We start from the raw sequence: 27,971 nt of genomic DNA on the forward strand, positions 1-27,971 counted from the left end.
TGAAGGTTGAACAGTGTGTTTTATTGGCATCTGAGGACACCCAAACCTAAATGGTTGTATTTAGTCTGTATACACATGGATTTAATGGATTAGTTCTTTTTAGGGGATATCACAGCATTTGTTTTAAATAAGTTAAAACATATCAACATGAACAACGTCTGTTTTTTACTTTGAATTTTGTAACAGGAAATGTGGGTTTACCCTTAGTGGGCACAGCGTCGCCAATGATGTTCTGTAATAAATATTTCGGACAAATGTACATAGAAGGTTTTTCAGTCCCATCTTCCATTGCATGTGTCTGAATAGTGACACAGAATAGATGCACTGGTACTGAAAAATACAACTTTAACTTTATATATATACACAAACTGGTGTGATAGACCAAACATTGCTTTTACAGTATGCGGGCTCTGGGCTGCGTCGGTTCGGTCTTGGTAATATTTGGCACCACTGCTAGAACCCTGTGTGACAGAAGCCCACTTCATCACAATGCTTGGTTATTATGTGTGAGACACTATATACACAAGACTACTTTCTCAGCCTTAATCCAATGGGAATCAGATTCTTAAGAACCGTCTGATTGTGGCCGCATGAGACAGGCGTTATCAGGAAGGTGTTTCTTGCTCAGTCTCTGTGTTTTCAGGCGAGCGCCATGCGTTGGGGTCGTTCTAGGTTAGCTCGGAATTTATCCAGAAACCGTGAGGCTAATTCGTCGTCCACTAGTCGTCCGTCGCTGGACAGAGTGACGGTCATCAGCTGCAGGGTGCGCAGGGTCTGGTCGTCCTCGCGGAGTCGCAGCTCGGCCCTGGAAGTCCCGACGGCGAGGATGCACGCCTGAGGAGGGTTGATCACTGCGCTGAAGCCACTGATGCCAAACATCCCGAGATTGGATATACTGCCACGGAGAGAAATGGAAGAAAGAAGTCAGACTCAGCGGGGGGGGGGAGGGACAACGCATCAAAATTAACTAACTGCACATAACCGTGGTTCTAAAACCAGCTCCTTGATGCAAAGAAAAGAACATTACCACATTGAGAGAGTGAATTAAAAAAACCAGAGGGTGAATTAAATCTATTAATTATAATTGGCTGTGAGCATCTAATTTATACAAAACAGAACACTGATCAGTAAAGATTCATACGGCAGATCCAGCCTTCTAATCTCTTCCTAAACGCGGTGTAGGGTCAGTAAGACTGACCGGGGGGTGGGGGGGAGGGGCAGTTTGCCTTAATGAGAACTCTAGCTCAGGGGGGAAGCAGGGCAAATGAATGGAGGGAGGGCAGACCCACACATATCCTCAGGAGGACATGGAGGACTGCAGCTCCATCGGAATCCATCGCTCTTGCCTGACACAGAAACCCCATTTATGTCTCAATGACACCATTAATTCTAATGGGCTGAAAAGCCTCCCTTTCCACTTTTTTTGCAATTGATGGTGCAGCATCTAATGATCCTTGTCATCCACGACCATGTTCAGTTCAGTACCGCATGAACTATAGGATATGCATAATACATATTGACTCCTTGTTAAATCTGATTTAAGTTATGAAAGTGGAAACAGATATAATATCACTGCGTTAGAAATGAAAGAGAGAAGGTGTTAGAGGTGTTAGGGTGTTAGAGGCCTCTGTTGCCACACATCAGGAAATCATTCTGTTGACGTCATGATGTCACTACTGTTCATGTGCCTCTTGTTTCCCTAAGAACTCTTGTGTCAGGTTTATGTTTACAGAAATGTTTTATGTTCTATTCAAATCTAAATGTTTACCTGAACGAGCCTCCCTGGTACTCCTCAGGTAGAAGTTTTCCATCTCGAGCCTTCTGGGCCAAAGCCTGTGGAAGAAGCATTAATGTTCATCATTTACACAAGACATCACCAGAGATCTTGATTAAAGAAAACTTTGACTTATTGGTTGTTCTACAGGTAAAGTTCAGGGATCGACAAATTCATTACATTTCAATCTCTAGGACCCATTGATACATAAACAACATTTCATGGCAATACATCCAATTGTTGTTGCACTATTGGAGTTAATTGGGAAAACATAACAAAAAGACCTCAGCTCTATCCCAACAGTAATACTACTAGCATAACAAAAAATGTTTCAAGACAAAATGGACGTATAATTTTTGTAAAGCTAGACACTAACTATTATGACATTTGATATTCTATCAACTGTGGTGTAATAACACCAGAGCTCATCTAATCCAACCAGACAAAAAGCCACAATAAGCTTTTAATTTAGACAAACTTCTTATTCACTGCAATTCAGCAAAAGTGTTGAGAGTGGTCAATTTTGAAATACCATGTTTAAGTAAATGATCCAGTGTCTAACAACCCGTGAGATAAATGAAAACAACCAGACTGTGCAATGCTAAAATGAAGCAGGGGAACAGGACAACGCCCGGAGGGAAGATGAGGAAAACCAACACATCACTGCAGCCAGTTCCTGTGAATGCATGTTCTATCAGAGCATGAACCAAACTGGAGAAAACACAATGCATCTGTCAGATGAGAATAAAGTATGAAGATGGTGTCATTTCCAGTGCCTGGTGTTTGCACATTATCCACTTTATGTTTGCTAAGGAGGATTTCTGTGATCCAAGAAACATACACCGTCGTCATTTCAGATTTAATCTTTTAAAATCTGATGAAAATACCGGCTCTGCATTAAACTCCAGACTTTGCTGAAGGACTGAGTGAGCTACTGATGAAAAGGTTGTGCTCTGTGAGGTTGAAACTGTTGGTTAGCCACAGCATCTATATCTGGCATGAATTTAGGTCAAATGTTAATGTAGCAAAAGGTTAACGAAGAGGTTGCAACCGACACAGAACATCAAGTGTAAGTATCCGGATCTTTGAGACACAGTGGGACATGAGGAGCACATTTGAGATAAGAGTCGTCAGTACAAAAAGAGTACGACATTCCTCTCCTTCGTCAATAGCTGGTGGCAGCTGACCTCTCCAAGCCTCAGTCAAACCACATGTGGATTTGATACCATTAAGGACTTGCACGTGTAGATTGAGCTCAAGGCAGATTTTAACTAAACTGAAGAGCAGTGGGAGGCAAAGTGCGTTTTGAAAACTCAAGGTGTTTGAAGAAATGTCTGCAGAGTTCGTGCCAATGCCATATACCAGCTGTTATATTGTTGTTATCATCACACACAGGGTCGACAGATTAATTTCTTAAAAGTTCCAATTACAATGCAGTTATAATATTCTGCACTGTATTCTATCAAATCCCACCTTCAACACTCACGTAAGCCTTTAGAACCATTTCTTTGTGTGAATGTCCAAATACAACTACATCCTTTCCACTAACTCTGAGACATCATATTCACAGCTGGATTTTTCTCACGGCACAATAAATCACTGATTTGCTAAATTACCTGTCCAGACAAACAAACAAGCAATTACAATCCATTTCAGCATCTGATTGCACCATGACTGTGTTTTCATAACTGCTGGAATGTGAGTAAAAGCAATAAAGATAATTACACACCCACTCCCTCAACTCAGCACACAGCTCTCAATGATAGGTACAAACATGTTGTGTGCTTTTTCCCCAAAAACTACAGCACATATATTTTTATATTGTCACTGTTACAAATAATCACCAACTTCAGCCACTGTCACGGGTGAAAACATGAACTTTCTCCCCTTTTCTGCTCCGTGATGTCGTCGGAGCAGACACAAAAAAACACCTGTCCACCACAGTGCTGCTAAACCAGAAGCACCTAAATCTAAACTGGCCTCAGAGAATGTGCTGGGCCTTGCAGGTTTTGTTGTTCAATGAAAATCATATCTTCATAAAGACATAAATAGCAGCCCTGACCATTTGTGGAATATTGGACTGGGTCACTGCTGTTGAGAAACATTACGTTGCATTACCTTGATCTTCAGAAATATATTTTTTTTAGAGTTCCGTGTGTCTCTTCAATAAGGAAATGGCTCATAGAGAGTGTGTCTGTATATGAATTTCAGATTTAGATTTGTATTTGCATGTCTGTCCCCAGCTGCTGACTGTGGGCAGGGAAAAGAGCAGACCCTGTAACTTTGTACTCCATCTGTGGCCAGTGACAGCTGTGACCTGCAACCTAATGGCACAAACATCAGAGTGTCTGAGATCTAATGAGATCTATCAGGCTGATATGAAGACCACTTCTACTCTACACGATCCGAATAACAGGAAATAGACGTGATAAGTGACCCACAGTTTGTGTTTTCACATACAGTTGGGCTACAGTCGAGCCTGAACTCCCTGATCTATTCCCACAAACAAGCCAACAGCAAGACCCCACGTTATCCTGAAGTGGAACACGGAAAAGCAAACAACCATGAGGGAAACTCCCACAAAGTTATCCATTAACAAACTGACAGAGTTTCTCTGGAGTCTGTGTTTTTTTTTTACCTTTGCATTGGCTGAGATCTCCTGGACCCCTTTGTTTGCAGCATCCTTGATGATGGGGGTGATGAGGCCTTTGTCCGTGGCCACAGCGATTGAGATGTGGATGGAATCGAGCGCTCGGGGTCCATCACCAGACCAGGTCACATTTACTTCTGGCATCTCCTGCGATAAAAATTCAAAAAGGTCAGTGCAGATTCTGACAAGGAAAAAAACAACAACCAGACAAAGACAGATTAAAAAGCCGACTGCTTCCTGGTTACATGGCGTTTCCATGCAGTTCATAACTGCAAGTCTGATATAACACCAATAATACTGTATGAGACTTTTATAAGTAGTAATATCTTGTATGTTTTTCTCCAATAAGGAAAAATGACCACCGCTCATCCAGGATCAGGCCTGGCTGAGGTGCTTTAGCCTAAAGAACTCAAACTACATGTTTATAAATATATAGATATGTATCTTTATATAACACTAAATGCGGAAGAATTATAAATCAATTTGTTGGTGATTGTACACACTTTATATCAGGAAAATGTAAAACATATTTAATGTATCTAAACAGATACAGTAGATATGTATATAAATCATCAGAGTCAGACTGTGACAGACTTTGATTATGATTAATCTAACATAACAGGTTACTCTACATTACAAAGCATCCGCGGTGAATTCCTGGGTCAGGTGAAGACAGAAAATGTTTATCTGCTCGCATTAACTAGAGCAGATCACTCTGCCAAAGCATGCCAGTTGGTTAAAGTGGTGACACAAAATTGGCCTCAGATGCCACTTCCTGATGTACTTAGATCAAAGAAGGAAGTACGGTTGTTGTTTTTTTTTTACAGTTTTCGGGGGGAACGTAAGTGAATCACATATTTCAAATTTGAGCAGAAGCCACAGAGGTATTTAAGCCACATGAGGCATTGGACTAACAGTACCACAGTGTTTAGACAATGAGATAGTCTTGTGTTGCTTTGCTGGGAAACACGTCAATGTTTCACATTCTTCACATTTAATGTCACACTCCCATTGAGGCTTCACACGACACGATTCATACATGTCGTCTGTCGTCTGGTACATTTAGATGCTTAAGATGGACACATTCACTGAAGCATGTACATTATGCCATGCTAAATAATAAACATAAGTGGGTTGATAGGCTGGGCTGCTCTTATCAGATGCTGCTGAGACATTCCTCGCTGTAATAATTAAATTACCAGAGGGCCACATCTATTTTTAACCTGCATTTCCCCCCGTCACACATTCCTTAGATCAAGCAGTAGCTTAAGTTGCAATAATCATTTACAAGAAAATATAAATTAAACATGTATTGAAGAGGTGTCCCTCTATCTGTTTGGGTTTTCTTCCACTCTTCAGGGAGTTGAATACCATAAGTAATTCCTCAGAACTTCTAAGAAAAAAAACGATCTGAGAATCTGCGTATATATTAATTTCTTTGTATGATGGCCAGGCTCCTGCCACCAGTTGAAACACCAGCTGAAAATGTAACCAAGGAAAGCCACAGAAGTCACACACTGTGTGGCCGCAGACTTTAGGCACAGCTTCAGGGGGTGATTTCATAAAAAGATTGACCTCAACAGATTTAAGGGACAAAATGACGGCAAATGGAAAAAGATTCTAAACAATACTTACTTTAAGTGTGACCGCAGCAGCCTTGATAATGAAATCATTAACAGACACTTTGATCTGTTCTGAAAAGACAAAGAAGACACAGTGTGTGAGCCTGATTCAAACCCTAATGAGAAGTAATTTCTGCTTATCACAACCAGTTAGAGCTGGTCTGGTAGATGGTGTCAAAGAAGTGCCAAAGACAGGGATGACAATACGACACTGTATTCTGCTCAACACATTTGACATGTGCTAATGTACAAGGTCGATTTGTTATGGCATTTTGCTGAATGAAAAATATTTGCTGAAATAGGCCGAAAATTGTGTTGACCTATAGTATCCATCCCTCTCTATCTGAATCAGTCCCTAGCAATTGTTCTGATCTTCCTTTTCTCTCTCTCTATCTCTGTGTGTATGTGTGTCACAGCAGACTGAGCGGGTTCGGCCCGGCAACGCTGCCAACTTTTACTAGTGTCCATTAGTGCTGTACTAGACAGTCATGAATGCTGCGAGCGGGATGATTAACGAGCTAACCGTGAAATCGCTCTGCTCCTGAACAATGAGGGTCCGCAAAAACAACCGGAGAGAGAATCCCTCATACACACACAACCTTCGCTAATAGGTCTGGTATGGCCGAAACCGTTTCCTCCGCCAAAGAGACGGAACCCAGAGAGATTTACCGTTTGTTTGACAGCTTGGCAAAGTTAGGCTAAATAAACCCAATTAAGAAATAGTGTGTTGAACTGTTTAAAAAATAGGAAAGTGAAAAAGCGCTCGCTATATAAACATGAAAAAAAAAAAACGGAAAAAAAGCACAGACTACATTGAACGAATCCATGAAGAGAAGCTGTTAATGATAAATGTCCTGTAGCCTCAATGTGTCAGAATGCTGAAGGGGGAATGTTGTGACACATGTTCAGCTTAGAAACACACATCCTGATGGCTGTTGCACAAGAACTTGTGGTCGGCTCAAAAACAGTTGCCGGAAGAGGATGTGAGGCGGAGAAAGTATTTATTTTTTTTAAATAGTTTTTGTATTCAAACTCTACCAGACTCGTGCTAACCATACAGTACAGACCTTACTGACACTGTGGGGATTGGACACAGCTATCCGCAGGCACACGTGCTCTCTGAAATATCCCTTTTGATGCGCTTTGTTATCGTGAATACTGTCGTTTATCGCACAGGGTGTACCGAAGAGAAAACACTGGAAAGAATCAATTTGCAATACTCTGACGCAGAGAGAACCGATTACTCTGGTGGAATACTTCACTCTTCTGTAAGCACAAAAGAAACAGCTATTATTATGTAACTGTAGTTTTCAATCACGGTTGTTAAAGTAAAACTGCTTCCATTCCTAACGTTAGTTGTCAGTGAGCTTGCTTGTTGATGTCATTTGTTGTCTCAACTGTAGTGAGCTGAGATAGGAGAGGCAGCCACTGCATTAATCAGATGTGAGAAACTGCAGATAAAAACTATGTTATATGATGATGACTATATGCATCTTTTCAAAATATGATCAGCCTTGTTGTGATGTGTAGTGTGAAGAAAGATAACTGATTAAAATCACATAATGCAACATTCAGCCCAATTTATATCCACTTCAGAAACCACAAAGCATGTTATATATATATATGTACAGTATGTGTACATCAATTTCTCCAAACATGTCTCTGAAATGGAGATGTGTGCGATGTTTGCACCAGGGGAACATGACTGGGAGGACATTTAACTCAGCTTCTTTCAATGACTGTCATCTTTGTCAAATGAGCAGTCATGTGAAAACCCTGAAATCTAGATTTTCATGGAAAAGTTTCCTCCAAAACAGTTTAATTACAGCGCTAACGTGTGTGCGCTCCCTTGAAAGTCTTGTGTTTTCACCTTTTGCTAAATCTTTGCGGAGCTTGGTGACGGCAGCCATGTCACAGTCGACGGAGGCGTACGCATGGGGGATGGTGGTCTTCGATTGTGTCAGTCTCTGAGCGATCACACGGCGAACATTCGAGGCTGGGATCTCTGTGAACGTGCCCTGAGGGGGAACAAGGGAAGGGGAGGGGTAAATAATGAGGAAAGGAGTGAGGGAAAAAAGAGATGGCAGTTTGAGGGAGACAACGAGGAATAATGAGGATCAAGAAAAAGAGTGATAGACGTGTCTCACCTGCTATCTATCACTCACAACATGCAAAGGGCTGACGATGTTGAGATTATATTGACAAGTTTGTTACAATGAGTTTAAGATTGATTAGGAGTGACCATGTGGAGATGTGTCCATCTGCTTACTTAGAGAGCCTGTCTCTCACATCAACGGTTTGGATTTTACAGCAAATGCACCAATGAAGACTAATGACCAATGAAAAACAAAAAGGGCCTGTTAATAAGATTTAAAGACCAAACAATAAAAGAGCTATCAGAAGCTGTTTCGATGAAAACTCAGCCTGTTCACACAGAGACGATACTACAGGTAGAGAATACTCAAGAGGGTGAGTCATCAATCCCTTTAGTTCCCTGACATGAGACATAAGTATGACAGGTTGTTGAGTGTTTTAATTGTTCCGCAGCACTATCTTAACAAGACAATGAGGTATGTCAGTGAGTGAGAGAGAGGAGTGCTTACTGGTGCTCCTGGTTTCCCTGGTACAGAGAGAGGAGGTATGTTGGGTCGGCTGCCTGGGGCTTGAGGGGTAGCGACCGGGATGGGAGCAGCACTCGGGGCAGCTGGAGCAGCTGGGGCCGCTTGTGCTGCTTTGGGGGCAGGAGACGTCTTCAATAGATTCATCGCATCTCTGGTGAAACAAACAAAAATAGATATGGTGAGTAAAAACAATCAAAAAATACACAGGTCTCATTTCATATAGAAATATCGATGCAATACATTTAATATAATCATAAAACTCATACAGGACTGAATTATAATGCTATTCTCTGCCATGACTGACTAGAAACCCAAATACTGCAGCTCACTTTTTGACAGCATGTCTGTCTTAGTGACGGGCTGCAGAACTGAGTATAGATGTGTGTAGGATGAAATATTATTGATGTTAACGCATTTATAATCAAAAACATGTATATGGGAACAAGTGCTTCTCACGGTATATTCCAAATATATTATGCAGACTAAAGTAACGTTTTTAACTTAAATTTGGATCCGTCTTTGTACACTAGCTGATTCCCAGAATACCGCTGGTGACCAGATGACCGATGCAATTTCAAGCCAAGGACAGACTTTGTCTTTTCATCATGTTTGTCTTCATTTCTGATATAACTATTAATGATGGCCTTATTATTGTTACTGTTGCAAACAAATCAAACATTTCATTATTACAAGAGTATTTAACAATGTACTGTGATACATTATTAACCCATCTGTTCTCACTTGACAAGCTTATACGTCGCTCTCTTTGTCACTTTTGTTTGGTTTCTATTTGTGTCAGGCTTGTAGAGAGCAGGGTAACTATCGGTCGTCCTCCAGTGGATGGGCGTCATGAGAAACATTTGTAAGTCACAAACAAGCTCCAGCGGAGCAGGAAGGATCAGGTGACAGCTGCAGCCACGGAAAAGAGGTTTTGTTTTTTTCCTTTTTCCCTTTCCACTGATATCCCTACTTTTCATGTGGCATTTCATTAAATACTAGACTAATTCAATGTTGGTGCATATGCCTCATGTAAACCACCTTTCTGCCATTTCATAAAGTTTGCATGTCTGATTGTACAGGACTAAGACAACTATCCTGTTTTTTTTTCACTCGCTAGTTTTGACAGTGAAAACAGTGGGAGGGTCAGGTATCAGGTGTGCCTGCTTGAAGCATTGTGGCACGAGTTCAATTCACTCCAGGGTCCATCTACCCATATGCATCCCGTCCTTTGTCTGGACCAGCTGTCTCTGACCTCATCATGTAGCCAGGAACAGTCTAGGCCCGGCAGCTATTTTCTTCTTGTTCAATATCCGAGCTGCTGTTTCTTTTTTTTTTATCTCAATCACAGTAGTTCATTCTTTCATCTCAGTGATAGGAGTATTTGTTTGTGGAGGGACTGAGGCAATTTGGAAATCCCCCAGCTAACTTGAGAGGGTTTAATATTGCAGATCACCCAAACATAAATAAGAAAATGCAACATGTGACTTAAAATGATGTGTACGTAAGAACTGTAAAAAGAATTAAAGAAGAAAAAAAAATTGTTTCTGTTATGAAATAAGAGGAAGTCGGGTCAACAGCAGCCTACAGCCATTTAACAATGATGATACCATAGATACGTTTTGTGTAGCTGGCTGGCATGTGCTTTTCACACCGACCATTTACAACCCTAATGACAACCAAGGCAAAGGAGCCTCTGAAAGACTGCAGGAAGGTGACTGGAATATTAAAGAGGGAGCAAGGCAGCGCTCACGCTCACGCTGGCACGCTCATAAAATGAGAACCGAATGTAAACAGACACACTTGAATAAACTGTGTCTTCTACTGCCACCTAAGAAAGGCTAAGATGGGGAAAAGAGAGTTTTAGTGCAGTGCACTGAAACACAAAAAGACAATTTATGAACAATTTAAAATAAAAGTACTCTTAAGGCCAGCTCCACTACCACTTATCCTCATCTTGTAAGTTGTGAAGTACTAAACTGCTGCCGTAGAAAGCAAAAAGTAAAATAAATATGTCTCAATTTACTGAGCGCCGGAGGGCCACTATCTATTCATATCTAGACAAATTGATATTTAACTATTGACATCTATTTTAAAGTTGAATTCAATTTATAAGGCACTTTTCTTATCAATGTTACAAAGTGCTTTGCAACGAATAAACAACACCAGATAGATAAAATGAGAATAAAACAAACAAACATAAGCATAAAACCGGTGTAAATAAGAGCTTAATTTGCTAAACCTTTTTATAAAAGTGAATTTAAAATAAGCTGGATAACTCAACTTCTCTAAGTTTCTTAGTTCAATGGGCACTGAATTCCATAATGTGAGGGCTCTAATAGCAAAAAGTCAGTTACTCTTCATAATAAGGCAAGACCTGGGACTAACCAGTACGGCTCTCTTTGTGGATCTTGGCGGTCGAGAGGGCACATACCAGGGGCAAGGCCATTTAAGGCCTTAAAAGTGACTAATACAATGATTTAAGCAATACAAAATTTAACAGGGAATCCAGTGTTGAGGCAAGCACAGGAGTATTTCCACAATTTACATACTAGTTCTGCCTATAAGAAAATATAAAGACTGGTCGGGTTTTACAAAAGCCATCAACATCTTGATCTGTTGCTGTGTTAGCTCTGCCTTTTGGCTAACATTGCTATTTATGACAATGATAAAAGATAAGGGGAGAAAAGGTTTGTGATGTAAATGGGTGTATTTGTACCTAAACTGTTTTTAAACCTTGCGGTGGATTATGTAACATGCTATGATCTCATCGCTGGGACTCATGACCTCTGTTATTCACGTCCACTATAGAGGGGCCCCACGGAGCAGAGGGTGGAATGGGAGGGGAGGGTACCATTCCCTGGTTTCAGTCTTATCTGATGTGCCACAGGACAAAGAAAGGGAGATAAGGTCTATTTTACCCTTTCTTGAAGGAGCTAAACCGATGCGAAACTATTCACACAAGGAGATTTGGTTTCCAACAAGAACAGAACTCTTCAGTCTCACAACGTATTGTAAAGCTTTGGATTTAGACTTTTTCATCCAGATTTCTAAAAGACATTGGCTTGCAAAAAACTCAAGTGGCTGCTGGATTTGTTCTGAATAATACGAGAGTACAATTCCAGACAAATACTCAGCGTCTGCTTTGCCAAAGCTTTAACTGAACAAACTAAACTAAACATAAAATGCTCAAGTAAACAGCCACTACACATTGGTCCTTGATCAATGCATCCGTTTAGCCAATAAACCCAGTTTTATCATTGACAAAGCTTTCATACAAAAGGATGTTCCTGATTTGAAATTGTACTGGAAACTCTCTACATATCACATTCATGTTCATCCATTCCCGAAATTAAGTTTTCCACAGCTTGAATTGAGTGGTTTCTTCAAACAAAAGTAGACAAAGAGGCTTGGTAGTGCTTTAAAAAGTGAGACTTTTGAAGATATCTTCTCTTTTTCTGTGCCTTGGTCAGCACAAACTGCTTGAATCAGCGTCATTCAACCTGTGAAGTCCTCTCAGCACAGAGACACGCTGCTTTTTCTTGCACATCTTTCTTTGCAGAGTCTCATCTGCTCCTTCTTTAAGCATCAGCCTCCATTTCTGAAGACTTTCTGCGCTAATTACTCAATAAGAGAATAAGTGAGTCATTTATAGCTTTAGAGGGAAACTCAGAGACTGCATTTGCACAATATTCTTCAAAACCTAGAAATCATAAAAGTCATTGTGGTTATACCATTAATTCAGCTTGAAATCAGCCTTTTTGTGACATTTTAAAAATGGTCTGTGGTAGGTTAACTATTATTAATTATCAAATGGAGTTATCATTCATTACAGTGTTAGGTTTATTTAGCGTCACATCAATTTCTCTTTTACTGTATAACAAACACACGCCTAAAATACACATGGTCTGTGTTACCATGGTCACCAGTGGCTCCTGGAGAATAGGTTGCTATAGCGACAGAAGTTGCTTAATGAGTTTCCCCAGCAGGGTGTTAGGTGGGTAACGAGAGCATTCAATCAGGCCCCCTATGACAGCAGGTAGCCATTAGAGAACGTGTGTGTGTGTGTGTGTGTGTGTGTGTGTGTGTGTGTGTGTGTGTGTGTGTGTGTGTGTGTGTGTGTGTGTGTGTGTGTGTGTGTGTGTGTGTGTGTGTGTGTGTGTGTGTGTGTGTGTGTGTGTGTGTGTGTGTGTGTGTGTGTGTGTGTGTGTGTGTGTGTGTGTGTGTGTGTGTGCGTGCGTTCACAGCTTTCTTTAGTCTGAATTCACTAGCACCTTAAATGTTAACCACGTCTTAGTCACAATGTATATGACAATAAATCTATCACCACATGACTTGCATCATGACAGGTTTGTTTGAGATCACTTTGACCTCATCACCAGGAATAAGGTCAAAAGTTGCAAAAGAGAAGAAGTGTAAGATAAAAGGATGACATGACAAAACAAGTTCTGGGGCGCAATGCTTAATATAGAACACATCTGTCTGTCATCAGTAGGTGTTTAATTCTCGCGAAAACTGCCAGTGTGATAGGTCAATCTATAGGCCAAGTGATTTTATGAGTCATTGCAATAGTTTTTACATGTCTGCAACTCCCACCAAAATAAACAAGAAAGGAAAAAACATGTTTTCACAATGAGTGTGTTTTCTGTGTGGGTTAGTTTTCCTAGTTTCAGTCAGAAGTTATAAAAAGCTCAAACTAAATTTGTTTTGTGAGTAATATTTTGTATTCTATGTTGTTTGCAATAAGAAGAGCGCATCGTAAATGTAGTGTGACTTAGCCACACTAATATGTTTATATTTTAAAATGAAAACTAGTATTTTTCATGTCAGAATCAGTCTGTGTCCATTTTATCACGGCTACAAAAATACATACCACGTAACGCTTGTGCGTGTGCATGTGAACTGTTGCCGATTGCTCAAATAATAGCTCGGCTCATGCACATAGGCAGTTGCAGTATTAGAAAATGAAGAATTTAAATGCAAAACAGCTGCAAGCAAAGACAGGGTCAGCAATGCTTGTAATTTGTTATCCATGTTGCATTCACCAGCGGTAGACAAGGCTGACGCCGTTTGTTTTCATCTGGGAAAAGGTCACATGATAGGAGCGTGACGAATGAGGGTAGGATAAGTTGTGACTGATAAGACCCAATCAGGAAGTCTGTACTTTTCTGCCAGTTTTAAAACTAAAGCAAATCCTGAAGGTTTTTTTTAAGTCCTGGTTTTAGCTTGAAAAAGCCTTAAAGCCTTCAGGTATACTCACTCCTTGGTGATAAGTCCTCTTGGTCCAGTGGCTGTGGCCAGTTTTGGATCCAAACCATGGGTGTCCAGGATGTGTCTTGCTGCCGGACTCAGGCGTAATCTGAACAAGAAAGAGTGTATGACACAATTATAAAATAGCTCCCCTTTAGGTGTTAAACTATGTGCTTTTACTTTGACTTATTAAAACGTTAACTTTTAGAAACACCAGAATACTGATAGTCAAAGCGAATAATGATTTTTACTTAAGTCAACAACTCGCAAGTCTACAGAGGTCTGACATTTTAAAACCGTTTCGCTACTGTCCATACTTTTAAGCATTTAGCAATATGTCACTGTCGTTTCTCTTCCAGTCTCTACTGAACGAAGTTAGTGGTAAACTGTCAATTAGTGACATTAAGATTGACTGTCTTAAAATGTCTACATCTATTTTAGGATAATCATGCCACCTGCACAGCACATCCACCTTTCATCTTTCACACCTGTCAAGCTGAGGCAGCCACGGTGCTAATCTGAATATGTGAACGGGCTCAGCGTAAAATGTTTGCATTACAAATAGGCCCTGTTTGTTCTGTGGCAGCTGCTTTGCTTTCCAGGAGATTATTCAAAGGGTAAACAGGGGCAGGTAGGATCACACACATGTTGAAATGTGAACTGAGAAAGATCATCTTGCTAAGAGCGTTAGATGATAGGACCTTCAATCTTCACAACTGTAAACTGAGTGTCTTAAGTCAATTGTTTGTGTGTCTTTATGCTACCGAATCTGGTGTAAGGCTGCTTTTATGTTTTAACACCATGAGAATGAGCTGATTCACACTGTGGATAATATAACAATACTGATATATGAATAAAATCTAAAGTTACCCTCCATTACTGCCACATTGAGGTGTGTGTGCACATAGACCTCCATTCACTCCATTAACAAATTACTGTGAATTGGGATTATTAAACAATCTTTACACTACATTGGTATTATTTGAACAGTTAAACTGAAATCAGATAGCACTCACGGTCCTGATGTGGCCGGTGTTGGTGGAGGAGGTGGTGGTGGAGCAGCAGGGGGCACAACTGGGGCAGCGGCTGCCTGTGTGGCAGGTGGAGCTGCAGCAGCTGGAGGGGGGATCTCAACCTGCTTCCAGTCCTGCCCTTCGTCCACCATGAGGGCGATGAGGGTGCCCAGGCGCACGTTGCGACTGCCCTCCTCCATCTGTAAAGAGGGCGAGAGAGGTACTTTTATATTGAGGACTAATTAGTCAGTTCAGTCATTTTTAATAATAATAACTTTATTTGTAAAGCATTTATCTAAGGCTAGAAAGTGCTTCACAAAATCCATGGCAAAAAAAAGAATAAACAAAAATAAAATGTTTTCAATTCACGCCAAACACAACATATCAAGGTTGAGTCCTTAAAATTCATAGAGAAACTCAGCAGTTCCCACAATGAGGAAGCACTGTGGAGACTGGAGAGAAACAAAACTCCCTAATTAACTACAAGAAACCAGACATCATTACCTCGATGCCTTTAAACCAAACACATACTGTCATAGGCAGCAGAGTCAAAAGCTGCCCCATTTGGGAAACTACATCAAATATAGTTGCAGTAAAAGTAAGATAAAAAGGAATTAAAACAACACGGTAGCACCAGAGTAAAAAAAATCACATTTTAAAAATGCTTTCCTATAAAAATATGTTTTTTAAGTATGGGCCAGCCCACATTCTTTTAAACAGAACAGAGATTGCAGTAGTAAAAGGTGAAGGACTCCTGCTGTATCTTTTTGAAGCAGAAAATAAATGAAGGGTTGTAGTGATACTGACGTTAATCATTTAACCAGTGGTCGTCGAGCAGATAAACCTTTGACATCCACTATAAGGGGGGCCTCTTGAAAATGACACCGCCTTCTCATTCACATCAATTTCAATCACTCCATTTTCTCACTCTCCTTAAAGGGCAAAATCCTGGCTGTGCTGGAATAGGCTCTTGGAGTGCAATGGATGTGTTTTCATGCTGCTCGAAGCTGTCAACCATTGATCCACTTTCTTGTTACAGAGCAATCCAAATCCACAGTAAGCCTTGTGGTACGCTGCCCAAGCTGTGCGAGGTGATGTTCCTCAGTCAATATTGATCAGTCTAAATGAAAGACCTGGGCAAAATACACAGGGCTGGGCTGCTGCGCTTCATCTCCTTTACGAAGGAATCCACTCAGTGTTCTGTCTCCTAAAGATGCAGCTCAATACAAGGAGAGGCGAAGGAGCAGTCGCATTCATTCAATTATCCTGCATTCATGCACTCATCAGCCAAGAGGTGATAACCTGCAATTCTAGATAATAAAATGGTGCAAACTGAAAGTACCACTAGTAAATCCACAGTTACCAACATACTCCACCCCCACCCTGCCTTTCGCGCAGGCATACACAATCAAAAGCAGCATAATCATATCCACCTAAGTGGAAAGAACAGCTGAATATATGAGCACCTGCGCTCACTGTTCCGTCTACACTGAACTACAGCAGCACAGAACAGGCAGGTCTTCCTGACTGTCCTGCAGCAAGGTTACAGAGACAAACATGCAAAACAAACCAGTAAATCATTTCTCAGGTTCAGACAGTGAGTAGCCCTATTGTGCAAAGTACTTAGGTTTAATACATCTGACTGGTAAATAGGAACATTACAAACTGAATGATGGTGGTGGACACAAACCTATTATGTATATATAACCAAATACAAAGCAACAGAACATGTTCCAGGTTGTAAAATGAGTAAACCTTCTGATGCAAGACTAAGTCCATTGTAATGATATTTTTTGGTGAATGTGTATGCATTAGAATGTTCTGCCGGGGTTACGCCATGTTTTGAGTCGAGGAGGTGAGGAGGTCCATGAGGAGGTGATGGATGAAGGTAAAGCCTAAGGGCTACTCAGGGAAATCAGAACTACTGTAAAATTGGACAGAAAGTCCCTCAGGGATTTCGTTGTAGAGACCCAAGACGCAACGTGTTTCCCATAACGCTGCAATATGTGATCTGTTTTTAAGACAGTTGTCAAGATGTATCAAGATAATCTGAAGAGAAAAAAAATTGCCCTGAAGTGACCAAACTAAAAGATACATAATAAACTGAATGTATTCATTGCAGTGTGAAATGCATAGAAACAAACAGGAAACAGCATGTACTCATGCGTCATCATCTAAAAGCCACAAAATAGCAAGAGGGCATAAGAAAATGTGTCATAATTCTGATGCCAGTTCTTCAACATAAATCAAAAACAATCATATAATACATATATTATTTATACCCACTCAAAAATGCATCCACCCAAAAAGGCTGTTTGTCATGTACGTGACAAGTTTGTGAGAATATAATTAGAATTACAGAGAGGGTGAACTTAAAATCACAAGCATGCTTGTGAATTTGTTTTGCACCGGATTCTCGTAACTCAATATAGTTTGAGGCCACAAAGAAGTGAGAAGAGTAATTATAAACCCTGCAAACACACAGACAAACATGACTGCTAACTTAGTAATTGGGTGGCGTCTCACAGTAAAGTCATATGCACTGTAAACAGTAGCCCTGGTGGGTTGTTGCATAATCACATGCTAAGTTTACTGCTGTGATGTGGGGCTCAACACTGCCATCAAATGGTTATAGAACACAGTGAAACATCTAGGAAATGTAATGATGCTCATGCTTTAGCATTTGCAATGGTTCAGAATCCCTCAGTTTGTCAAGGAGGATTTCAATTATGTACAAAGAGGTGCAGCTGTCAGGGAAGAAGCCAGTAGTACAATTAAAGCTTTACTGTAGGCGTGTCAAATTAAAAGAAACTTTAAATTCTCTACTGCCCTGCTGTACTCTGAACTGGTCTGGACAGGTAATATGGTTAACTCAGACCTTAAGTAACACACAGGAAGTTTAACGTGTGTATATATAGACTGGAATTAAAATGAAACTGAACTCTTCTACGGCCTTTTAGGAATGAAATCTTTTTGGAAACATGCGACTCCTGATCTTTATGCCCGGTCCTCACAGCCTTTTCCCTTAAGCTTTACATAAATGGCCTAATAGCAGTAGAGAAAGTCTGCGCGTGCAGACGGGGCTCTGAAGGGACCTCTTCAGAGCCCATCAGCGAGGCTAATGATATTACAGAGTCAAACTAGACCTTTCATGAGGTTTAACCTACTTATCACCAAACTGTTATCATACAAGTCCCCTGAGAGTCTAAACCGCTCAGTTACATCGAGCTTAGTCTCAACAGTTATCAACATTTCTTTCAACTTTGAATGATTGGATGCTGTGAAGCTTTTTGAAAGATTCCATAAAACTGGATAATTCCAGCTTTGTCGCTCAGTTGTTGCAGAGGACATCAGTTCATGGTCAGACGGCATTGGAAGGTGTTTTAGTGTGCGAGTAGGTTTATTTGTATCGGGAAGACACACTCAACCTCAGCATGGCAATAAACAATGGGAATAAAAAATACAATTGTGGTTAGGGGGATGAGATATGGGTTGTCTCTGATCAATGGTGCATGGCAGATATCACACAGAGAAGACAGCTGCAACATCATTCATGTCCGCAGCAGTAGTCTGCCAGCCAAATGTAATATAAAACACAAAGACACAACTCGTGCCAAAACTACAGTCTATTCTTTTTTTTTTAAGTTTTGTTTTTAGACTTGTAATTATTAGCTTTCTATTCACATCATTGCAATATTGTTGGTTTAGTAACAAACCTTAATTACATGTAGGCCTCTCTTGCCCAGGATGACACGATACATAGAGTAAAGAACAAAAATTCAAAGTCACCAAGCACGTAATATAATGCAGACTTTACTTTTCTCTCTTGCCTTATCCATAGGACCCAAGTTTGAATTAAGAGGCCAAAAAGATAGCAACTTGAGGACGGGACAAAATATCTCTGCAAGAACGCACTCTGACGTTCTTTGATACAGATACAAGTTGACAAGCTAATGTTAAGATGTATTTGTCCATTTAGAAGTGTTGCGTTCTGATGGTATGTAGCCACCGTGACTTTGTAGGATAAGGACAGATCCAATCTATGAAGGCAATACAACTGTTAACATGGTAACATCTGAACAGCTCATCTGCTGGTCTTCCCGATTCCTCCAGTATTTACAATAAATCCTTCTTTGCCACCAATTTTGACCTCAGAAGGTTAGGGAGTGATTTATTAAAAAAATATTGATTTAGAGGACACACAGCTGCTGGTGTTTAAATTTATCACCTGGATGAAAGAGTGGAGATGAAGAGAGGAGGGGAAAGGAGCTGATAAATGGGAAAGTGACAGGTTAGTATCGCTGAATGTGCTGGATATCTTCATCAATTTATCCATCTATTCAACCACCTACCTACTGCATCTATTCCTCATATCAATCTCCACTTCATCCAGAATACACCTACCCATGAATCCATCTTGAGTTCTATATTTCGTCCTCAGCAGCATTAAATGTTAAATACAGCCGAACACAGAGGAGCTATGTGCTGTGTATGTATTTGTCATTTCCTACAGGCTATGATTGATTGTACCCAAGGCAGATTTTCAGATTGAAGCCCTCGGGTCAGGGTAGAGCCACACAGTAAGAGTATGATGAGATACAGTAATGTGTGCTCATGGTGCTGTTGCTGCCTTCCCCCAACCATTACTACCCAGTATGAGCAGGCTCCCTCCCCCATTCTCTCACCCCCAAAAGCCATGGTTGGAAATTGGTGGAGGGCCATTGTGCTATTTGACCTCATAAATAATCCCAGTGGAGCACAGGAAGTCCCACGTCTACTGTGGCATGTCCAGGCATTTGGCCACAGGCGGGTAATTACGACAGCCTTTAAATTAGAAACGTAGTGGGTGTTTAAAGAGCCACAATTACACCACTGTGGGCTAATGTACTCTGACCCAGGCAAAGCGGATGCCACTTTGCCCATGCCAAGTATGTGCGAGTGTACAGATCTCAGAAATAATGCCACAAGCTGCAGTTTCATTATTAAACATACGCATCCTCTCTATCAAAGAGAGACACAGCTAGGGGGCTTATCGAATGCAGACCATCTTTCTCTGCCAGCTTCAGCAGCAAAGCCCTTACCCCCAGTTCTTGGGTGGTTGCTATGGAAACTACCTCATCCCCACTACTAGCTAAGACAAGGATGGAGTAGGGGAATGTGGAAGAATGGAAGTGAAGTGGAGTGAAAAGCAGCAAAAATTAGACACAAGCCTATGGTTTATAATGGATGCTCATCCCTCTGATAATTAATTCAATAATTTAGCCACCTCTACATGTGTGACAGAGCATGTTAAAGCACTTTATATTCTTCAAGATAAATGGATCTGGATGCAAATTTGTTATGTTCATCTGCCCGTCATGTTTCTTTTTCTTGTTAAGGTTGTACAAACAGGCACATCGGCCAATTAAACCCCGCTCCACTCAGGCGTCACCAGAACATTAGCATGTCCAAATACACAGCTAAGGAGCATGTTGTGTTATTAGATAAGGCTCTTTGTGGCATGCAGCAAGGCTTGCATTCTTGTGCATGCATGGGAACAAACAACTAAATATCAACTGAAACTGGGAAAGTGGATTTACATTTTGTATAATTGAATCTATTTCCTCCCACTTTACAACTGCATTTAGCTCTCCCGCAGATCGGTCAAAAAGGAAAAGAAGATAACATCCTCTTCTTGTTTCAGTGCTGGCGAAATGAACATGTGGTGGAATACTGATGAAAGACAACTGATTGCTCTGTCTTCGGCAGCCGATTAAAAATTCAAACAACAAACAGCAAAACCGAGGGGATGGAGGGAGAGAAATATTTGTCACTGGAGACATCCTGTCAAAGCTTTGCTGTCACTGCATAGAGAAAACACATTTAGCAAGTGTACCCAATTAGCATACGCAAAGAATGAACCCTGAAAGACACACACACACACATTTTACAGGACTGCACTCTACATTGTGCATGGTTATGTTATTTAATTAATTATATATTCAAATAAATGTCTGACTTAACATAGTTTGACGGCATAATATCAAAAAAACTCAAAAACAATCTTGTCGAAAAGAAGAAACCTGGTGCTGATACGAACACATCATTTAGAAACTGTTGGGTTTCTCTATACAACAGTACGGTCTTGATCTTACTATGTTAAGTGAATGTTAATAAATAAAATTGAAATCAACGGAACCATCTGCTTTCATTTGTAACGCACCAAGCCGAACTAAAGGCTTAAAGGTTCAGTGTGTAAGATTAAGTGACGTCTAGTGGTGAAATGTCATGTTGCAGCTGAATACCCCTCCCCTCACCCTCCCTTTCCAAACATGAAGGAGAACCTGTAGTGTTTGATTTGTGGGGTAAAGGAAAGAACAATTATTACAATTTAGATAATAACACACTAGTGAAAGTATATAGGATTATTTAATATTCAATTTCTGCCAATACATCCGTTTCACCTAAATCTTACTAACTGAACCTTTATGTATAACCTGTTGTTTTTCAAATAAATGATGTTATCTAATCATCTCATGCAGAGGAGGTTTATGGTTTGTTTTTTGTTTTGCTCACTCACCAAGATCCTTGCCAAGATACCATCGTCATTAGACTCCAAGGTAACAACGGCCTTGTCGGTCTCGATCTCACAAAGGGCATCGCCTGCTGCCACAGCCTCACCTGAAGAGATAAAGAAACACATATAAGAGCTTGCAATAAAACACAAACACTCTTTCTAAGAATTTAACTAAAGAGGTTTTAAGTGCAAATCAAACATTTCAGCTGTGGTTGGAAATAAATGCATGGATCATAATCACCATCAGCAAAGACCTGCTCTTTCACTGAGACTTTTTCACACAGAGAACAAATTAGTTGCAATAAGAATGAAAGGACTCCATTCAAGGGACAGAAAGGTTATTTGGGAAGAATATCTGCTCCGGCTGAGGCTGACATATCAAAGGCAGAGCCTAATCAATGTTTCATGGGAAAGAATGTGAGATACGAAAACGCAGCGTGTCTGATAGAAGGAGAGATCTTTGCCTATCCGTGGAGTCCCAGTAGATTCCCATTGGTCTATCACACGAGAGAGCTGGAATAAATTACCATCTGCTTAGTAGTGGGAATAGGACGGCAATTAGAAGCCACTGCTTCAGTTCTTCCATACTCCTACATGCATTTTTTAACATTAGGTGGAGCAGCTCAAATGGGCTTGTAGTAAGAAGACACAGTGACAGATTGACCTTATAGTTCCCATGGACAGAAAAGAAGAGCAGAAGACAATCTGCTCTTCAGGGTTCAACAGAACCAAAGTTTGTGAAGGGCAAGTTGACTGACCACGCCTGATAACACAGAGGAAAAGAAGCTTGCTTCACTTTAAGAACTGTATGGAAATTGAATCCCAATATGTCACCAATGCGGTGTGATGAAGGTAAATTAAAGTCCAGAACTAGTGCAAATCGTCTCATTATACTGATTACACCCATGTGCGTGTGTTAATGAGCAGGTCATCTCATATAGAGCAGGAGACTGTTAGCCCTATTATGAGGAGAGATAGACTGCTATGGGAACCACTGAGGTTTAAAGCTTAGCGACCTGTACTGACATGAATAAAAATATCTGAAATTACCCAACAGATCTTTCTATTCCAGCTCCTCTTTTCACTAACCCAACAGCAGGAAGTCGTTTGTTGCAAAAATATCTCAAACGGAGACTAAATAAGTCACAATGTTTTGTAGTGTTACATTTAATCCACACAGCACAGATAGCAGTTTAAACAAACAACGTGACTCATGGGTTGTGTGTCTAACATAAGACGATGGTGTTCATTAGCTACTCCCCAAACAAACATGGTGTCTGGAAGGAAACGTTTGATTTATTGTTCCCATCCAAACCAGGTTACTGGACTGGAACACTATTCAAGATGTTGTTAGCATCAGACAAGCGCGGTTAATGAGAAAAAACAACACCAACAGCAATAGTAACAACAACAATAACATCATCCCTACACTGCACTGTCCTCTTTGATTATTTACATTATGTCTTACACTGTGCAGTAATGACTGAAATCTCTTTTTACTGCAAGTGTTGCAATGTGGGGGCTCTGCAGGGCCACTGAAAACATACAGGAGTCCAATAAAATCCTGATCTACCAGCCAAGAGGGACGGTAGAGGACAAATTATATTGTCAGCTGAACAGCTCAATTTAAAAGGAAATGTTAGAATCAATAGAATACTGTTGAAGAATGCTTTGGTTACATTATAGCCCCCAGCATTCATTTAGACAGTCTAGGTAATGAACAGGATGATCAAATCTTCTTCGTGACATATGACGATTCGTTAAGAAGCAGAGAGGTAAGGGTATATGAGATAAAGGTCAAGGGTCATCTAGGTCTGACATGTAGGGACGTTTCTATCTCCTGGCAGTGAAAATAATGGGAGTGCTATATGACGAAGGCAAAAATTACCTTGTGAAATCTCAAATTAAAAGCTAAATTGAAACAGACATGAGCATATAGGCCGTGTTTAGGGTTGGGAGATGTGTGGGAAGGAAAGTGGGTGCGTCAAGGGAAGAGGAGCTGGGGATGGGTGGGGGGAAGGTTGAAAGAGCACAGGCAGTATTGACGTTGGAAGCCCCAGAGAGTAAGCAGTAGTGGAGTCAAGATTGGATTTGTATGAGGCTTTAACACCACATGACCCCGGGGGTTAGGTGTGATGTGCAATATTAAAGATTAAACATGCGACCCCGAGCCTTTTCACCTCTGCTCTGCCAGAAAGGAAGTGGGAAAAACAACAACAAAAATAGACTGTTCTCTGCTATTTGGGTCAGTAAAGGAAGCATTCTGTACATTGCTTGTGCTAATTGAAATATAGATAGTGTAGCTTTATCACTTTCACAGGGAGAATGTTGCCATTTAAAACGGCCATTGACCTTTTATTTTATTTTACTTGATACTATATATTGTTGGGCAGGAAAGCGCTAAAGCATAGAAATACTGTGAAGCACTTAGCAGTTAAAAAAAAAATCATTCTGGTTGCCATAATGTCATGCAGCTAAGAGACTATCGAGTGTTTTCTGTTTATTAGTTTCCCTCCTTAGGTTTAATTTTTCACAAACAAACGAAAAACGTCAACGAAGGAGCAAAGTGTTTGATTTTTGAATTGTGAAATTTAGTTTATAAACATTACTCAAAGCAAGCAGCAGGAATGGCACATAACATTATTACATAATTTCCTGCAGAAATAACTCACTTACTAAATGTAAAAAATGGGCATTCATTTAAAAACAGGTTATTTTACAAAGAGAAAATATTTAATTTCATGATGAATTCTAACTCAGGGAGCAAGACGATAGGTGCTTTTCTAAACTTCAAAACCACTTGAAACACGATTCCACTGTAGTTTATCACAGTGGTATCATGAAACATACATCCTGTTTTGTAAGCTCTAATAAAATTCTAAGATGAATCTGGGGGCAGAAACATTCCGGATGCGTTTTGCTTGTCACTGAGAATTTATCTTTCCTGCTTCCCCCCTGCTTACAAACACATGTACACATCTCACCCCGAGCCACAGAAGCACATGGCAACACGGCAGAGCAGCCAATCAGAATTCACACTGCTATACCTCCTGATAAATGAGAGAGTGGCTGAGGCGCATGGCCAGGCAGAGTTGCTAAGCAGTGATGAATAGTGACTACTGCGCTTCCTTGAGCCAATTAGCCACCAGAGAGCCTCAGGTGCTTCACTGCACAGGCCTCTGCATGACAGAGGAAAGTGGTGTCAAAGAGTAAATGATTACTATTGGTCGGCCATTGTGGGAAGAGAAATGGAGACTCTTGGAATTACACATGTTTTGACTGGGAGGGAGAATTCAAAAGTTATTAGAGTTAACAAAAGATAATGAAAAAATACATGGAGAAGGACATTAAGCCATACATTCCTTTAGATAAGAAATTATAACAGACATCAGGTTTAGCAGGTTGGTTTAGAAACGTCAAGTTATGATGAAGTCCTAATTAAATCCATTATGTAATTTGTTTCTCTTACCTTCCTTCTTCAGCCATTTGACTATGTTCCCTTCCTCCATGGTGGGGGACAGAGCCGGCATTTCCACTTTGACTGGGGTGCCACCTAGAGGACAGAAACAGAACCACAGTTAACTTAAGACAAGGCAGTGGTCATGGGTTATCAGTCAGAAAAATAAAGCAAAAGTATTCCCATAAAAAAACATATTCATAATCTTCCTACAACCAGGTCTTCAACTTCAACTAGGCTATGTGTATGCCAAAATAAATCAAGCACCACGCCCAGAAGTTGCAGTGTTTGGCTGCAACAAGGCCTCAGGCAATGACAGAGGAGCGCTGGCAGGTCACATATATAATTTGTGATTGTGGCTGACAAGGCACTTGAGGCTGCAGAGTTCCTTGTATTCCTGCAGGCCTTTGGGCGGCCCCCAAAGACCCCGACTGTCACCAGCTGCAGCCACTCGGGAGGCCAGAGTTTAACTGGCTGGGAGCAACGTGTTGGACACTGTGTCTTCAGGCTGCCAGAGGAAAGCACAGATCCAAGCTGCAGTGACATCAGAGCTTCACTACAGCTAGCCTTGAGTGCTGCAGATGAAAGCACAGTCTGGGTAATTGCTCAAACATGACACGATTCCAAAGAAAGGCCCCATTGTCTAGTGAATTCTATATGCTCAGTGAAATGCAAAGATATGTAATGTATAGATAGAGAAAGTGATATAGATATGATGGACACTTGAAAAATGAAATGTCCTTGAGATATGACACAGCTTGTAGGTTTTCACCACAGAAACTAGATGAATTTACTACCAGACAAGCTTTTCTTAAGGTTTTACATCTCTCTTTTACAATACTGATGTTATTTAATCAAATAAATCATGAAATGACAAATGCTCCTGACATTCTGGTCTTGTCAACACAGCAACTTATTTCTTCCAGGATTACATATACTGCAAGAATACTTACAAATATAACGAATATATTTTAATCAGTTTGGCAAAAATAATGTAAAAAAAATGTCAAGTACAGCAGGTGTTTTAGGGCTTGTGGGGTTTGCTGCCTTAGCCTCATACTTGTGATTAAACGTTCCAGAAAAATGAATGTGGTCTATGTTCAAGTTGTGTGATGCTGCCATCTGGTGGATAGTTGGTAATATCACAAAACCTGAAGCGTATGCAAAAGAAGTTGAGTACATGACTTGAGTTCCTACAAATTGTTGCTACCCTCACCCTTCTTTAATATTCTTTATTGTATAAAAATTAAGAAAACTGCTGAATATGTTCTGTTAAAGAAACAATTATTATGAGCTAGTTTGCTGAAATCATTGTCAATCACTTCCCCAACCCATTTGTTAGATGTGAGTTGACCATGAGTAGTCTAACTAGTTAAATGTAACTAGAGGGGGTATGAGTACACACATTATTTACTCGGGGGGTAGAAGTACTTGTGGAGAAGGACCAAAGTTAAAGTATAAGTACTGCTTCAGGCTTTTTACTCAAGAGTGTAAAAGTAAATGTTCTGAAATAATACTCAATACCGGCAGTGTAAAGCAAACTGAGACTCATGTCACAATAATAACGTTTGAAGACGCTTTATCTTGAACCAATCTTACTTCAAATAAAATTAAAAACAGTGGAAGTTATCAAGGTTATCAGTAATACTTCTGGTCACAAACGTGTGCGATGAGCCTCTTCTCTGCACTCGATTCTCCCTCTAGTCTGTTTGGTCTTGATCTGCACTGATAGATGCAGAAAAAGGAATCTTCTTTTCTGCGTTATTGTCCATCTAGGTTGAAATCTAACTTGATGTTGGAAAGGCAGCGCTCGATGATGAATTACAACAAAGGTAACAAGCATGTGGAGGCCTCTGGCAGGAGTTGAAAGTACATATAGTTGTGTTAAAATGTAGGAAGTAAAAGATTATCAAAATAATAAATACTCTGAAGTACAAATACCTGAAAAATCTACTTTAGTACTGTAAGAAAGTATAAGATAAGATACAACTATTTATCCACACACTGGGGGGAAATTCTGTTACAATAGCAGGCAGATCAGAGTGAGGTAGACAAGAGAATAAAACATATTTTTAAAAAGGCAATAGAATACTAGTGTAATATAAACACCTTTCACTGTAGTGGTTTGTTTATAAATGTCCTAAAGTAACAACCCCTGAAGTTACTACTACTACTCCATAAGTTGACATTGAACTATAACAAACCTGGTGGAACCTGTGAGGGATCAGATGATGACAGATGACTCGTTTAATGCTGAATAAACAGTCGATGGACCAATGAGGCTCTGTCTCGAATCCTTAACACATTATGAATGTTTCTAACCAGCTTGATACCTGAAATCTACCATTTAAAACAGAGGAACTTGGATTTAACAACCTTAAAAATGTCGTTCAGAGGCTTCAAGTCTATTTTAAGTAGGTTAAACGACATATTTAATTGTGTCTCTCTTGTCACACAAACTACACAACATCTGAACAACACTACCTGCGTCACACTACTCTTCACCCTTAACGACACTGTTATTTAGTTGTTATAACCGAATCACACCATTAGCCAAACTAGCGACGATGGTGAATGTCAGGGGAGAAAAGGACGTGTCATCCTCCTGTTTGGCCGCCATCACTCACCGAGGACCCACGGCGACAAGAAGAACCGTCGGACCTGCTCCTGCCATGGGTTTGTCGTCCGCACACATTTGTTAAACTGAGACAATCTCAGGCCGAATAAAATCCCTTGACGACCCAGACGCAAGGAAGCCGCCATGTTGTCGTCCTCACTCCTCGGTGAGAGGTGTCCCTTTCAATGCCTGACTGTAAATCAACAGAGGTGAGGGAAGGGATGATCGATGAAACATAATTATTCATAGACAAAAATAGACTCGAGAGAACTTTAAAACATCTAAAGTGAACCGCGATTTGTTTTTGTTTTGCACAGAAAATACATTTCTAAATAATGTAAATATGAACAACTAGGCCAAAAGAGGTCGCTGTTTTGGGTCCTTCAAGGACCATCGCTCTTTTCTTCTGTTGCC

The 27,971-nt window shown here is 40.4% G+C and overlaps 1 protein-coding gene across 1 annotated transcript; it reads right to left on the bottom strand.

Moving 5' to 3' along the window:
• pdhx (pyruvate dehydrogenase complex component X) lies at positions 1 to 27,707 on the bottom strand. Its single transcript, XM_061076285.1, has 11 exons — positions 27,568 to 27,707; positions 24,953 to 25,036; positions 21,487 to 21,587; positions 14,931 to 15,127; positions 13,925 to 14,023; positions 8,650 to 8,818; positions 7,917 to 8,064; positions 6,060 to 6,118; positions 4,413 to 4,571; positions 1,769 to 1,833; positions 1 to 895 (listed from the first exon to the last, which is right to left on the bottom strand). The coding sequence occupies exons 1-11, from the start codon at positions 27,701 to 27,703 to the stop codon at positions 640 to 642; spliced, it is 1,473 nt and encodes a 490-aa protein (XP_060932268.1). The 5' UTR covers positions 27,704 to 27,707; the 3' UTR covers positions 1 to 639.
• Positions 27,708 to 27,971: the final 264 nt, after the last annotated feature.

The sequence above is a fragment of the Limanda limanda genome, chromosome 8, assembly GCF_963576545.1.
Source record: "Limanda limanda chromosome 8, fLimLim1.1, whole genome shotgun sequence".
In the NCBI taxonomy this organism is placed as follows: Eukaryota; Metazoa; Chordata; class Actinopteri; order Pleuronectiformes; family Pleuronectidae; genus Limanda; species Limanda limanda.